At 36.5% G+C, this 14,906-nt stretch overlaps 1 protein-coding gene across 31 annotated transcripts in view; it reads left to right on the forward strand.

The window, feature by feature from the left end:
• Nucleotides 1–14,906, forward strand: part of NRCAM (neuronal cell adhesion molecule) — a 155,331-nt gene that overhangs the window by 74,168 nt on the left and 66,257 nt on the right. For 26 of the 31 annotated variants that reach the window (XM_068933298.1, XM_068933439.1, XM_068933318.1 and 23 more), the window contains exons 3-4: nt 751–855; nt 12,363–12,550. In XM_068933298.1, the coding sequence (XP_068789399.1) occupies nt 12,445–12,550 (106 nt within the window). In that variant the 5' untranslated portion in view covers nt 751–855; nt 12,363–12,444. The remainder of the gene's footprint in view (nt 1–750; nt 856–12,362; nt 12,551–14,906) is intronic. The other 5 variants (XM_068933249.1, XM_068933264.1, XM_068933420.1 and 2 more) reach the window with 1 other exon arrangement.

The following is a 14,906-nucleotide window of genomic DNA, read 5'->3' on the forward strand; positions in this document are numbered from 1 at the left end:
AAGAAGCACCACAAGCCTACATGCCACATAGATCTGCCATCCTCTTTTTCTATCCATATGCCCAGTGCAGCATTTCCTAGGAGCCCTGCTTTAGGCATCAGCATTTTCCCATAGGCTATAAGGAAGATTTGGTAAGAAGTCCTCATTTCCAGAAGTGTAGCTTTCCAGAATTACTGCTCTGAGATACGGTATTCCTCTGAATAAATTTGAATTGGGAATTGAAGTTCTGGAACCCTAGGGAGTAGTGCCTGAAGGGATGTTAAAGGTGAAAATAAAAATCAGGTTGATTTGGAAAGACTTAAGAATAGGAGATCAAAAACTAGATTCATCCCAATGGTACAGTAGTTTCTACATGTCCTTACAGACCCAATTAAAATAACATTTGATTAAAGTGAATACAACAAAGCACAGTTTTAAATGGTGCTAAGTCTGTGAATAAATTGAAAAATCAGCAACATTTAATTTTATATTAATGGTTAAAGAGTACTTTCTGGTGTTAGTTATTTTATGGTTTCTCTGGTGCATAAGCCGTAAGACAGTTCAATGTGAACTTAAAAGTCTGTGGACAATGCCATCTCTCAATTTAAATTAGCATGGCTGAGAAAATAATTTTAGCCTTTAATGTTGATTTACAGCAATTTTGCGTTCTTTGCATGTTGAAATCCAGAACAGTGTGATGCTAATACAGCTGTACCACCTGCAGGTGTTACTTGAGACTCAAGTGAGCAGTTGTTTGTATTTTCTTTGAAGGATCAATATTTCGAGATGTGCAAAGGAGAGGGGTCTGACTGACAAGCTGCCTTGATTCACTGTTATTCTAACTGTGACTGGAATGACTGAAAATTCCCTCAAAGAGTAAGATAATTTATCGAATCTATAAAGCCAAGCCAAGTGTTTGAAGTAATCAGCTATTTAAGAATAGGTTATATTTTCACTTTTTAAATGTCTTACTTTCCTGTTTGTAGTTTGTCAAAGTTCAGAAATGTTCATATTTTGTACTGCGTTTGCATGAAAAAATATGCATTAAATGTTGCAATTTTACAAAAATTAATTTTGGTGTAATATACTAAAATAATTTCTAATAATTGTGTTAAGAGAAATTGCTATTGTGTGTACCTGTATTACTAAGAGAAATCTGTTTTTAATTTTTTGTGCATATTTAGAGATTTATCAAATACCTTGGCTTTAGTTGATAGTTTGTGGAGATAATGTGAATGTGTAATTATGAAATGGTGTATTTTCCTGAGAATAAGAGTCCTGCTGTGGGGCAAAATTATGCTGCCCTGTTTCTGTATGGCATAACAGCATTGGTGTAAAAAACAGATGTTTCTTTGAATGGCTCAACATGTGATACAAATATTATGTGTGTATGTACACACACACACACACACACACATACATATATATATAGTTAGTAAGTTACTTTTTATTTTTATATGTTTAAATGTATCCATTCTCAAACATGGAAAAAAATAACATGCTTATTAGTGATCTGCTATTATGAATGTAGAATCTAGATTACAAGTTTTGTAGTAAAGTGTTTTTGCAGTAGTATCTGCAGAATTCAGAAAGTTTTTTCTTGATGACTTTTTTGACCTTTCCCTTGAAAAGTCTTTCATCCTTTAATTCAGTATTTATTGCTAATTTTGCGGGAAGATATTATTTTGTGCATAGCATAATATTTTTACAATATAAAAACAAAGAATTTGGAAGAATCCTTTGAATGGAAGAGTGGTTTTCCCTCATCCATTGATGTGACAGTGCAGAACTGCACTGAGCTTAGTTTAAAAGAGAAAAAATCAATTATTATTCTTGCAAAGTAAAGTATGCTATTTTAATTTGAGATCTTGATTTCAAAGATAAATTAGTTGTAACAAGCCAAGAAAACTGTAATAAACATAGCAGTGGAAAATACATTTCTTTTATCTCTTTGGTGGTAATGTGAATGTGAAATTCAAATGAATCTGTGAACATTGTAAATTTTTACATCAAAGTGTACTGTTTACTTATATAATAGGTTTGAAACTCTGAGTCAGTTTCTGTTTCATTAATAGCATACACATGCAAAAAACACAGAGAAGGCTATAGCTGAGCTAGAGAACAAACTAGATTAACTTCTTGATGAATAAATGAGCTTTTTTTATTTTTCTTTTTTTCCCCTAAAGGTTTGAATTAATGGTTTGTTTGAGAAGCTCACTTAGGCTTAAAAATAGATTGCTGCTTTGTAAAATTGAACCTAAAATTACATTATTTTAGTGGTATTAAGTGCCTTCTCCAGCACTACCAGCAAATGTAAAATAGTCTTAGTATATAAAATATATTTTAAATGAGAGGGCAGTAGCATGGGAATGTAGGTTAGCACTTCACATTTAGAAGGTTTCAGTTTGATAATGGTATTTTTTAAACTCTTATTAGAAGCACGAGGTTTATTGTGAGAATCAAGCTGCAGGGCTTTATTTTTGATACATTAAAATATGTAGTCGTATTAGTCTTTTAACATTATAATAGCAGGAAAAATTTCCACGTTTATATAAATGTGAAGCACGCAAAAATAAGCCCCTCATGGGATTACTGTCTTTTTATGTCTTTGATAATGCAGATACAAGAAAATGGCTAGGGAGGAGGGAATTAAGAGAATTAGCTGCAATAAAAATTATAGAACAAATCTTAGCGTTTTAGTCAAGCCATAGTTTAGGTGAAGTCAATGGCAGATCTGGTTGAATAACACCAGCCACATGAGGTGTTAATCTGTAAATATGAATGTAAATATACTGTCTATGTTATTCTAGGTTGCTCCACTAAAATAACATAACAGCATTGGGTCTATACATTTGTGTATTTGGAGAGATGAGGTTACCCCATCATCTCCCAGGCTGTGTCTTTAAACGCTGCTGAAAGTGATTGTTCTGTTTGTAATTTTCATATTAGTATCTCTTAATTTCAGCTTCTCCACATCCTTCTGGCTTTATGTAAGCAATTTTAGTATGTAATTACAACCTTAATGCCTTAAGGATGTCTGCACTTCTTTTCCTTTTTGCCTTTCCCCCAGCCTAGCAAAACACAAAAGGTAGATACTATTTATTTGGTATTTTCTTCTGAATCCCATTTCCATGTTTTGCCTAAACAGTTGCCCAGCCCACTCTCCTTCACCCTCTTCTTCCCCAGCTCCAAACTCAGCGAAGCACCTACCCTGTCCTCTCTGGGTCAATCTGCCACCTCATGGAGGACTGACATTATTGCTGATATTTTTAAACAGACAACAATGCATCTGGACTACTGTGCGCCCTGTTTGCCAAGAATGGAAGAACTCCTGGCAGCGCAGCTAGGAAGAATTTGCCCTTGTTGTAGTTTATTATATCTCCATTTCCCTGCGTAGGCTCTTGAGGATGGACATCAAGTCTCCTCTCGTTTCTCAAGTGCCAGCCAAATAAGTCAGCTCTTAACCTAATGATACCAATAGACGGTGAGATGGTGTCTTTGTTGACAGTGTGTTGTAAGGCCACAGTCCTTGCTTTGTCGGACATTGCCTTGTTGTATACTCCAATTTAGAACTACCACAGTTTGTACTACCATAGATTTTCAGCTAGCTGGAGGTGTTTATTTGCTCTACAAGTTAATGTTAAAGAAAAAGGAAAGGCAACCAAAAAAAAAAAAAAAGAAAATTGTAAAAAACCCACCAACCTTCCCTGCTTTACTTTACCTGTGCAGTTTAGGTTGCCAGCTGCAGCAGGCAGTTTTTATGAAGGTGATAAGCTATGTAACACTTCACATTTTGTTATGAACTATTTGAGAGTGAGAGAGAACTAGAGATAACTCGATTAGAGAAGTGGTAATATTGGAAAATCTAAAAATTAGTTAGTCCTTTTCGCCTGTTATTAGGGCACTAGTCCTGCGTATAGACTCCTGAACAGCAGACCTAGGCATAAGTTATGAAATGGGTTGTTTGTGAAATGTAGCACGGCTCTGGTGATATCTGTAAATTTTGATATCTGCAAATTTTGAGGAATTGGCTTGTTTGAAGTGTCACACTTTCCTGTTGGGAACAGTAGCAGCATGTATTAGCGTTGCCCTTTAAAGCTTGGGCAGAGCTGATTTGCACAACTCTGATCATCTTGAGCGTTATCGGTCCTTTTCAAGAGGAAGGTAGGCATCTTTCTAAAGCTCAGAAATGTTTGAATCTGAGCTCTTGGTTCTTACTCATTTCAATTTTTAATGGCATGCCAAGTGTTTCCAAGCTAACAGATAAAATTGTAACTCCTTTAAGAGAGTGATTTTAAATTAAAAACAGCAAACATGCTAATTTTTGCCTATGCCTCAACAGTATTTGTTTAAATAGATGCTACATATAGGTGGCCAGTGCCCCATCTCCTGAAAATCTCCCCAAGGCAACTGGGTGGAATTTGTACAGCTTGTTCCCTCAGTGCTGTTTACCCTCCTTTGTTAGTGTACTTGTTAGGGCTTTAGATCTGACAGAATGCCTTAGTCCTCAGTTTCTGGCACTGTCCCTCTTCTGAGCGACCTCCTCCCTAGCATAACTATTCTGGCATTTCATGCTAATATTAGTGGTTTCTGCTCTACTTCCCAAAGGGAGGAGTTTCCCTATCTTTGAATCAGATTCTGTTCTTTTGCACAGTAAGCTTTTCACAAAAATATCTCCAGCATTGCAGGCATTCTCCTAGACAGATAGTGCTTTTGGGAGTTAGCTGCAGGGATATAAAGAAAGTGATTAACCTGAGTAATACAAAGGGTCTTACCTTTTCACAGGCGCTTTGAAGCCCCTGCTCTGGAGTCTAGATCGTCAAGAAAAAGAAAGGAAAGAAAAACCCTTCATCATATTTCCTAGGCAAAGAAATTAAGATTTCAGGGAGCATTTTAGCTGAGCATCCCTTCTGCATGTTTACAAGGAACTAACTGTGAGTTCAGAGCTTTCCTTCAGGTTGATGGTACGCTTTCCTTCTGCCTGCTCCGCAGTTTTCCTTCGGGTTCTGTTTGCACTATATGATTTTGCTGTAACAGCAGAGTCTGATGATTTATAGGTAATTTTCTCAGTAAGCACTTTTTTGCTCTAGTGCAAAACCTTTCGGTGGAAAAGAGGTAGACTACTTGTAAACCTGTGTCTTATTGAAACCTGGTCTGAGTTAGGCCTTCTTAATGGCTGCCACAACATTTGCACGCTTTTACAAATGTTAAAACTTAGCTTGAAAAACTATGCTAATAGTACCATCATGTGAGTACCTGTTTCTAACATCTAAGTGGCTGCAAGAATGCATTCTTAATTTGTTTTTGTACCAGAATTTGTTTTCTAACTCATTGAGAAATTTAATAATCAGGCTGAATTTTTTACTTTTTCTCAATTACCATCTCTAACAGTGATGTATTTCAAACGAAATTATGTCTCTTTCAACCTATGCAAGGAATGCCTTCAGTCCCTCCTGAGTGTTTCCATTGTCTTCAAATTTGTAAAGTTGTGCTCAATTCAAACACTTTAACCGTGTCTTTGAAAGAAAGGAAAACATACGTATAAGTGCACAAGAGATGAAGCGTGTTTGCTCAGGCTGTAATTACTGTAAAGGACTACTGAAAGGAATGATATTAAAACATTGTTTTTGTATTCCATCCCATCTTCTTTTATAAGGCAGAAGGTAAAAAATAAGGCTATAAAGACTAATTCTGGTGAAGAATTTAGGGCACCAGTAGAACACCCAGGCAAAACTGAGACATCTGGGTTTAAAGTTGCAATCCAAAAATACCATTTAACCTGCTTGACTCTGGCGTTATCTAAACTTACTGGGCATCTCCCTGTTTGGGAGGTGTTTACAGCTTTGCTGTGCCATGTATGTAACTGCCCCAGTCAAAGCAGCTTATAATTTAAACTGATCAGGATCTAGAAGGTAAGTGCCCTCCTCTGTTTAAATCCCCTGAAGTGCCAAATACAGTATCGGTCCTCAGGGAGTATGTAGGACAACTGTAAAAGCAAAGATCAACCCTGCTCCAGTCTTTTAAAAATCAGCTGTGAGTGGCAGCTCTCAAAAGAGGATTTGAGTTTGTAGATCATGACTGATCTTACACGCTTGCCTGCAGCCCTTAATCAGACATTTGAACTCTGTGCTTAGTGTTTCTTGTCCTGCACATCTGGGCACTTCTAGGCAAGGACATTGGCACTTCTAGAGCAGTCAGTCACACACACTTTGCTGTGTGGAATTTTTAAGGACCAATAGCCTTGCTTTTTTAGCTCTATCCGATGCTCATAATAATTTACCAATGAGCTACAGCTAGCAGCTATAAGATTTTATGGTGTTCAAGGAATAACAACACTAAAGACTCCCAAAAGAAAAACAGAGATGTAGTTGGAGAGAAGAAAATATGAAAAAACAAGTCAACACGACAAGATCCAGGTTGCCTATGTCTGCTCAGTGTGGAAAAAAATGAAGCTGAATAACTGCCTTTCTCTAAACTAGAACCGAGGTGTTTCCTCCTGTCTCCCATGCAACGTATAGATAACTGGAATATAACTTACAGAATTTCTAAAACAGGCATACCTTCATTTACACCTCTTTAGCCCTAATAAAACGCTGTTAGAGGACTTGATCCTTTGCTGACTGTGCTTCGGTGGGACCTTCATGCCCTTGTAGGAGCCTATTAGTCCTACTAGGCCAGAGGATTCAACGCCATGCAAGTTGTATCAGCTGGGAGAGTGTCAGATGACCATGTACAAGTGCAGTTCAGTAGCAATACAGAATAAACAGATTCATAATGAAACTGTTTAAATACTAGTTCAGTAGTTACACTGAAGTTGCATTAGTGGCAGTTGGATCCCATTGTGCCAGAGCTGTGTAGATAGCCCATGTGTGAAAGGGCTTCTGTTCTAATGGCAGATGTGTTGGCCCTTGCCATGGAGGAAATAAGTAGACAAATGTTTGATTTATTTTATAGCGCCAAGTCTTAAGAACACAAAGGGGAATAGCACAGTTTTGTGTGCTACTTCACAAACATTTTCTTCATTTACTGTTGATTTTAATTATTACAAGTGAGATAATGCATTTGAAGAAAAAGCATGATATATCATGTTAGGATGAAGAGCTTTCTTAGTCATTAGTAACCATTTAGAAATATTAAATAATAAGTATTGGAGATACCTGTTTTTAAATCAGGAGATCTAGGGATGATAGGCCCACCTGTGAATTCTAAAAGAGCTTGTGGGGCAGATTTCTAGTGCACTAGTTTTCATTTTTGATATATTCCTTAAGACTGGAAGAGAACTGATGATCTACTCAGAATCAGAGCAGACAAGCAGATTGAGCAGGGTAAATATAGGCTGATATAAATCACAGTGAACATATGGAGAAAGCTGACTGAGAGCACAGTTGATAGAGAATTAAAGGCCATGAAGGAAATTAATTCCAGACAACATAGTTTTATGGAAAGTAAGGCTTGTAAAATGAACTTGATTTTAATCTTTTAATATTTGATAAAATTACATGTTTGATAAGATGACACTGCTGATGTAGTAGAGTTTGAGAAGCATTTGATTTAGTACCATGTGACACTGATTAACAAATACATAAATTGAACTATATAATATAACAGACTAGACTTGAAAGAGTAGCAAACTAGCTAGCAAATCTTAATATATGATAGTCAATAACGAATCATTAGAGTCTAGGTGGTTTTCCACTGGCATGAGGAGCAATGTAAAGCCCAATGATATGTAGCATTTTCACTGCTGTAATTTTACACTTTGAAATTAGCTGGTAACCTGAAGATTGGCAAAACAGCAATAACCCTGAAGACAAGACGGTCATAAAGAGAGATCAAGCTGACTGAGTGAGCCAAATTTTTGTTTTTAAATATTGAAAAATGTAAATCATCTGGCTAGGAAGATGGAAGCTAGCAGGCTATGCTTGGAAAATGGGAGATGAGAGTACCGATAGGAAATTCTGTCAGGGTCGTGGGAAGAAGTAGACCAATAAGTCTGAAGTAGTGCTGGAGCCAAAGGAGTAATGCTATGTGTAAGGAGTCAATAAGGAAGACGAGGCCAGTGATTTTACACTGTATATAGAACTGCAGTTTTGTATAGAACGATGTTTAGAAGGCTGCACACAGCTCTGACATCGGCATTCTTGAGAACAGACTTGAAAATGGTTAAAGTACAGATAACCAGCTAACAGTAATAAGCCCCTGTGGTATCTGAATTAGTATTCAGGGGCTCCATAGTGTACTCAAAAGTTCTGTCTGTATAGTATAGTCTTGATCCAGTCTTCCTTAAGTGGATGTCCCCATAGCAGGTATGATGTAGCCAAAAACAAAGCAATGGACTTCATAAACAGCAGATCAGAAGAGAGAATTTAATACTTTGTGATTTCTACTTTACTGTATTTTCAAAGCTTTATATATATATATTTTTTGGTACCCCTGCATTCTGCCACCCCAGAGCTGTATGTCCTGTGTCAAGTAGATTAAGACCACCTAACTGTAGACTAGTAGACCAAACGTTGGACAATTTACCTCTTATTAGGTAAGAAAAGATAGGGATAGAGAGCAAAACGTTGAGGGTAGTAATTGAATATGTGATTATGCAAGAGTAGAGTTTTGAATAGGATTCAGGTCTCTTGACTCCTACATGAGTGCTTAGTCTGTGAAGTCATGCTACCACCATAAAAATAAGTAGAATAAAGGTATATAAGTGTATCTGAGGTAAGGTAAATAAATATATCTAAATAGCATTATTGCTTCTATTAGTATTTTGTCCATACAGCTTAGGTAGTATGAGGCTGAGTACATTATCTGTTTTTATTTGAAAGATTTCAAACGAAATAGTTGTTCTTAATCAGAGTTTTTACTGTTACCTGACTTTTACTGTAAATGCTGGATAAGCTGAAAAAGAAGTATTAAATTAGAAAATGTTTATTCAAAAAAAGTTTCTAATGAAATTATTGATACTTGCATAGTTAACATAGTTACATCAAATACATAAACTCTACAAAGATCTATCATTAAGTGGTAAGGGAACTCTAGTTATTTTCAAAAGCAAGCACTTTGTGTTTTTTTCTGTTAAAAGTATTACAGATAAAATGTGTGCGTTATCAACACACACTCTCTTTTTTATTGTTATCCATATTATGATTATTATCCGTTTACCTTATTTTAAAATGCTTTTCTTCATGGTTTCTATAGAGCCTCAAAACAGATTCACTTGAAAAATGTTTATTGTTCCTATATTCTAATAATATATGCCTTTAGCTTTAGAGAAAAAGTAAATGTATGAGACAAATGAAGCACAGGAAAAATTTTGTGCTCACTATTAATTTTCCTCTCATATGTAGTGTCTAAGTTGTTTCGCATTAATGTAATCAAGACTACACAGAATAGAACGCTTTTTTTGGTAATATGCAGGAAGTATTCTAATTGTTTTTTCTTATAACCCTTTCACATTTCTAACATTGACTTTGATTTCAATTCACATTCATACAGACCTTGATATTTTAGAATAATCTAATCAAGCAGAAGGACATAATCAGTTGGTTACATCAAAGCTCCATGGAACAAGATTGTGTTAAAAAGATACATTCTGCTGCTTTGTGTTACTCTAAATAATGGTAAATACACTTCCTTACACTTCTTGATATCCTCTTGGAGAAACATTGCAGCTGCATGTGGAGGAAATCAAGGCTGCAGTGTGCTTATGCTGAAGATGATATGAGGATGTTCTGCCCATGTTGTAGTCACAGGAAAAGTATGTTTCCTCTGTCAGCTGGAGCTGTAGCTGATTAAACTTTGAGATGTCCATCAAGAGTGTATTGTTATTAGTACACTGATTAGTGATTAGTAATACTAATTACTAATACAGTATAGAAGAATATATGCATTCTATGTACATTCCATTATCATATATACTGTTGACACTCTCCCTGACAAGTTTCAACCTGGGCAAACCATAATTCTCCCAGACAATGCCTGGGCATGGGGATTCAGAGGACAGCACATTTGGCGGCTGTTGCCAGTGTGTAGGTAGCATGGGTGAGGCTTCCTTGTTTCAGAAGGGAAGAGAATCTGTATCGATGCAAGGCATGCTGTGTCATTTACTCTGAAGGCCAGGAGAAGGTACCTGGCCCATTTGATCTGCAGTGTAAAAAGCACTATGATTCTGCCTCCCAACTGGTACCTTCTATGTGCATGCTGTTTTTCCTGGCTCCTTTAGTGTTGTCAAAGTATCTTTCTTTGTCATTCTGTTCTTTTTTTCTGACCAAAAGTGTCCAGGCGTAAATCACAGTAAAGAGATCACTGGCAGCAAACCCTGTGCTGTGACACTACCAAATGTCCTACTCACTGGTAGCTCACTGGTGCTTTCACTCTTACAGTCCATGACATGTAAACATATCCTTAAAGAGAAAAGAAGAAAATATAAGGTAGATGTCTCTCACTTGGTTCTAATCCATTTCCAATACACAGAAAGCCCTCCCTTTGAGATTTGATATTATGTTTTGTGATGAAATATTATTATACTTTGCTTATACATTCGTATTTACCTTGATTCATTTGTTACACGATAGCTTTGACCTTTGACCTCTGTGTTTTTAGTCACTAATTAACACTACAGCAAGAAGCGTAGGAGACAGAGGGAGTGATATTTTATTATGTAAGTAAGAGGTACGTAGGTAAGTAGAGTTTTCTAAAAATCAGTGACTAGACTCCTGAATGATCTGTCCAAATGTATTTGTTTTCATATGGAAAAAGTAGGACAAAGTGGCTGGAGTTATGAGATGTTAGATAAATTATCTGTAGGAAAAAGCAGTATGTTGTGTAATATTTTAAGTTCTGAAACTGAAGCTTATACATTGATCTGCATTTAGATGCTTGGCCTTATTTTGAGCTGATGATATTATGTCACAACAGTGTTTAGTGCTAGTCAGCAGCTGTTGTATTCATACTAAATTATGTCGGATTTAATCTTGAATATGTTCAACAAGAGCATCCAGTTGTGCTGACGAAGCTACAATTATTTTGAGTTAAATATGTTCTATCACAAAACATTTGCCTCTATGAAGAATGACAAAGTCAATGTGCCAGCTCAGCTGCATAATTCCCATTGCCTCTTAAATTCCCATATTATAGCCAGACATCAGAGCAATAGACTAAATAGGAATCTGCAACAGCAGAGGTAGACAATGTGAGGTGTTTTCTCAAGGGTATTATTTTCACGGTCTTTTTAATTGCACATGTACGTGCCTGATTCACCACTGCTTGTGTATCCATTTATACTTATCCAAAGGGAATGCAATTTAATTTTAAAATACTCTCAAATCACTGCGATAGGATTTAATACTCATGGTTGGCTAGGTCTAGAGATTGAGCTTCACACCTCAGAGCTGTTTTCCAATTCCAGTCTCTGATTAGAAAAGTGTACAAAGAGAAACTCCCATTTACAGAAGCGGTTAGGAGACATCGTTTCTTTTGTAACCTGGGTATTAAGGCAAATTCTTGGCATAGATTGACTTAAGTAACCGTAGGAAATACAAGTAATCTTCTTTATTTAGCCTAAGTCAGCTGCTTCTTTGCAACTTTTATGCCTTGTGGACTTTATAGTATTGTGTTTTGCATTCGTATGCATGGCTTGGGAAATACTCTCTTCAAGGTAAATTAATCCTGATCACTGTGAACCTCCTGATCAGTCTAGCATCTGGAAAGTGGTTTCTTAGCTGTTGTCCAGTTACTGAGGCTGCGTTGCGTAAGAAGTAGAGAGTTCTGCCTTAGATTTTTGAAGTTTCATTCTTGGAACTCTCTGTAGGTCACCAGTAATGATGCTCATAGGCAGCTAGTTTTTAATCCTTCAGCATTCTTGTTGGTCCTAAATGCAGTAAAAATAAGGAGGGTGTCAGAATCATTCTTCTACCTTGATTTGCTGTGGTCTCTCACACTTGCTTGAGAGGGAAAATCTAGAACATTTCAAAGGACAGATTTCCCTTGAATTTGATTTCTGCCACCTCTTGACCCAGGAAAGGAGAAAAGAGATTTTGGCAGTGTGATGTCAGTTAATTAGGTTTTGATTTTCAGGGCTAGACATGACAACAGATGTCAATGTTATGCATTTTTGGGTGTAACCATAAGCCTGCCTAACCTTCAGCAAGGTTATAGGTGTTATTCACTAACTTCCTTAAGAATTAACAGAAGTACGATGATCTAGGTATCCTAAGAACTTTTGAATCTCCGCTTGTATTTCATTAGAGCACACTGTGTAATTGTTATTCTCTGCTTTTACCCTTGGCTATAACGCATAGAGTACTGGTTTTCATAACATTACTAATATGTCATTGTCTGAGTCTCCATAGTCTCCATATTGTTGTTTTCGTATTTTTATTTACCAGGTTTCTAGTCTATATTTCCATAACTATTCCAAGCCACTAGTCCAATGAAGTTGGAGTTCATTCTTCCAGTGTGAGTTACTTAATGCAACCTAAAAACATGATGAAAAAGAAGAGCACATCTGCAAGCAAAGCTTCCTTGCTTCTCTTTCTGTGCCAAATGATTTCTGCATTGGATGTACCTCTAGACTGTAAGTATTAACTTGTTAAATAAGTGCAGGGTAACGGAAGGTTAATTTGTGTACAGGAAGACGAAAATAACTCCAACATGGAACTAAAGGTGGAATGTGTTTGCTCACTTTGGTCAGGACACTGTGATTATGAATACTTACATGAATTTATTGAAGATTTTCAAAAACTGTACATACAAAATATTATTCAGCTGAAAAAGGTTAACAGAGGATTCTGAGAAATACGTCACACTTTTGTATGCCTTTATTGAACACTTTAGTTGATCAAAATGAAGAAGGGCAGAAAAGCTAATTAGTTGTGGCAGTAAGGTCATATAGGCAATTTGCTGAAAGTACCAGGAGTATTCCTAGTTGCTGTAAAACAGTCAGTCACTCTTATCTTCCTATAAGAGGGTTTCTAGAGGCTGAAGTGGCATCCAGTAAAAGATTCAAATACCCAAAATAGAGACATTGGAAGCGTCTTACTTTTTGACTCAGAATACTGAGTTAAGTATTTAGGTTTCCTAAATGGCTGGAAAGAGTGAAATATCTAACTTTAGGATAAAGGTGAGTGTGCTGAGCAGGGAACTCTAGGATTAATGAGCAAGGAAACACCTATACGGGGAGAAAATCTCACAATGGGAAATTGTGGTGTTTTACTCAGGATTGCGTTGGTGGGGAACCAGAGTCCTGAAGGTAGCATTCCATGTTGAAAAGGAAGAAATAGTAGCTGCTGCATTTTTTAGGGAACCTGTTAGCGTTGGTGAGTGTCAAGCATACTCAGAATATTCCTGCTTCACAAAAGAATGACCAGTTTCCGTAGCAAAATCAGGCACAACAGCAAGTTAGCTGTTGAATGGCTCATCCCTCTCAAGACTGGGATAGATTTGGCTCTGTTCATGTGGCGAAAATTTAGAGTTAGGCACTTTAGGCAGGTGAAGTTAGATAGCTTATGGGATATTGTATTTAGAGACTGAAATTCAATGGAAATACCACTTTAGATACTGTAATTTGTCATTGTATCTGACTCTAATAGCTATTTTTATGAATTTATTCATGCTTCAGTTTTTCTTTTCATTTTAAGATAAGCATGATCACATTTTCAGAATTCAGTGAGCCATGTTCCACCTCACATTGACTCTTCGTTTGTAAAACTAATTTTCAGAGAAGATAACATAAGGTTTGCGGTTAAGTTGATGGATTAATGCATCAGTAAATACACCTATGATTCTAATCTGCATGGCTTTCTTTGCCCCCGTATTTTTGGTACCTTTCTACCATAAATGCATGTTTTTCTTTAATAATCAACGTAACTTGCAACCGCTTTGATGGAGTTTTTTTTCCCTGTACATTTTCCCAGGCTTTTCAGACCGTTGACCTCTATTTCTGTAGCAAGATCAATATATCTAAATGACATCAGACTTGTAGTGCTGAGAATGTCTTTAAAACAGTAGGCTGCGGCTTATAGATGGCTTTAAAAGTGCAATGAACAAATATCTTATTTTCTAAGCTTAATTTTTCTCCCTAAATACTTTGCAGCCTATAAATAAGATTTTAAACTCTTCTTATAGTTTAGGAATGTATATAATGTATATATGTGGTAGCTTGTGCACAGAGCAACACTTAGAGCTAGATCAACCAGCAATGCATCAACAGATGAGAATGAATACCCCTTTTATATGTCTCGTTAACTCTCAGTTAACGTGTTCCCCGCTACATGACATCAATAGCTGTGTTAGTTCTAGTTAGATACATGAATGTGTAGCCAAGGATCATATTAACCAAAATTATATCTATAATTAATTATTATTTTCCTAAATAATGGTTGGAGTGGCTACTGAGAGAGCAGCACAAGGGAAGGACAGGGTTGTATTTTCTGTAGGTCTGCCCTACACACCCACCCCAGGGACCTCGTAATAAGAACATCCTGAATAAGTTGAATCTTTGGTTTCATCCAAGTTAGCAGTTCTTATGCTGTTCCATATAGAACCAGAAGTATAGCTGACCAAAAGCAGTTTGACGTGCTCTAAAATGTTATTGATGAGGAGCGATGTATGCAAAATATTTAAAGTAAGCAATAAAGATGTGACAACCAAGATTAATTGTTCTTTTCAGTTATTTTTCAAACCAAAATTAATTGCATGTCTGTTGAATGGAATTAGATGATTTTGTCTCTGTAAGAGTAATTTAAGCCTGAAGCATTCCCTTTGTTCTTCCATATGGTCTTTTGGGTAGATTGATTTTGGCTGCAGCATGAGGGCAATGCACTCCATTAATTCTAATTTCCTGTCTCCTCAGTATCAGTGCTTTTCGTCCTTGTGGGGCAAAGTCACATACCATGGTTGCCCTTAAAAAGTCAATATTTCAGAGAAGTTTC

Source organism: Struthio camelus, chromosome 1 (assembly GCF_040807025.1).
Source record: "Struthio camelus isolate bStrCam1 chromosome 1, bStrCam1.hap1, whole genome shotgun sequence".
Classification (NCBI taxonomy): Eukaryota; Metazoa; Chordata; class Aves; order Struthioniformes; family Struthionidae; genus Struthio; species Struthio camelus.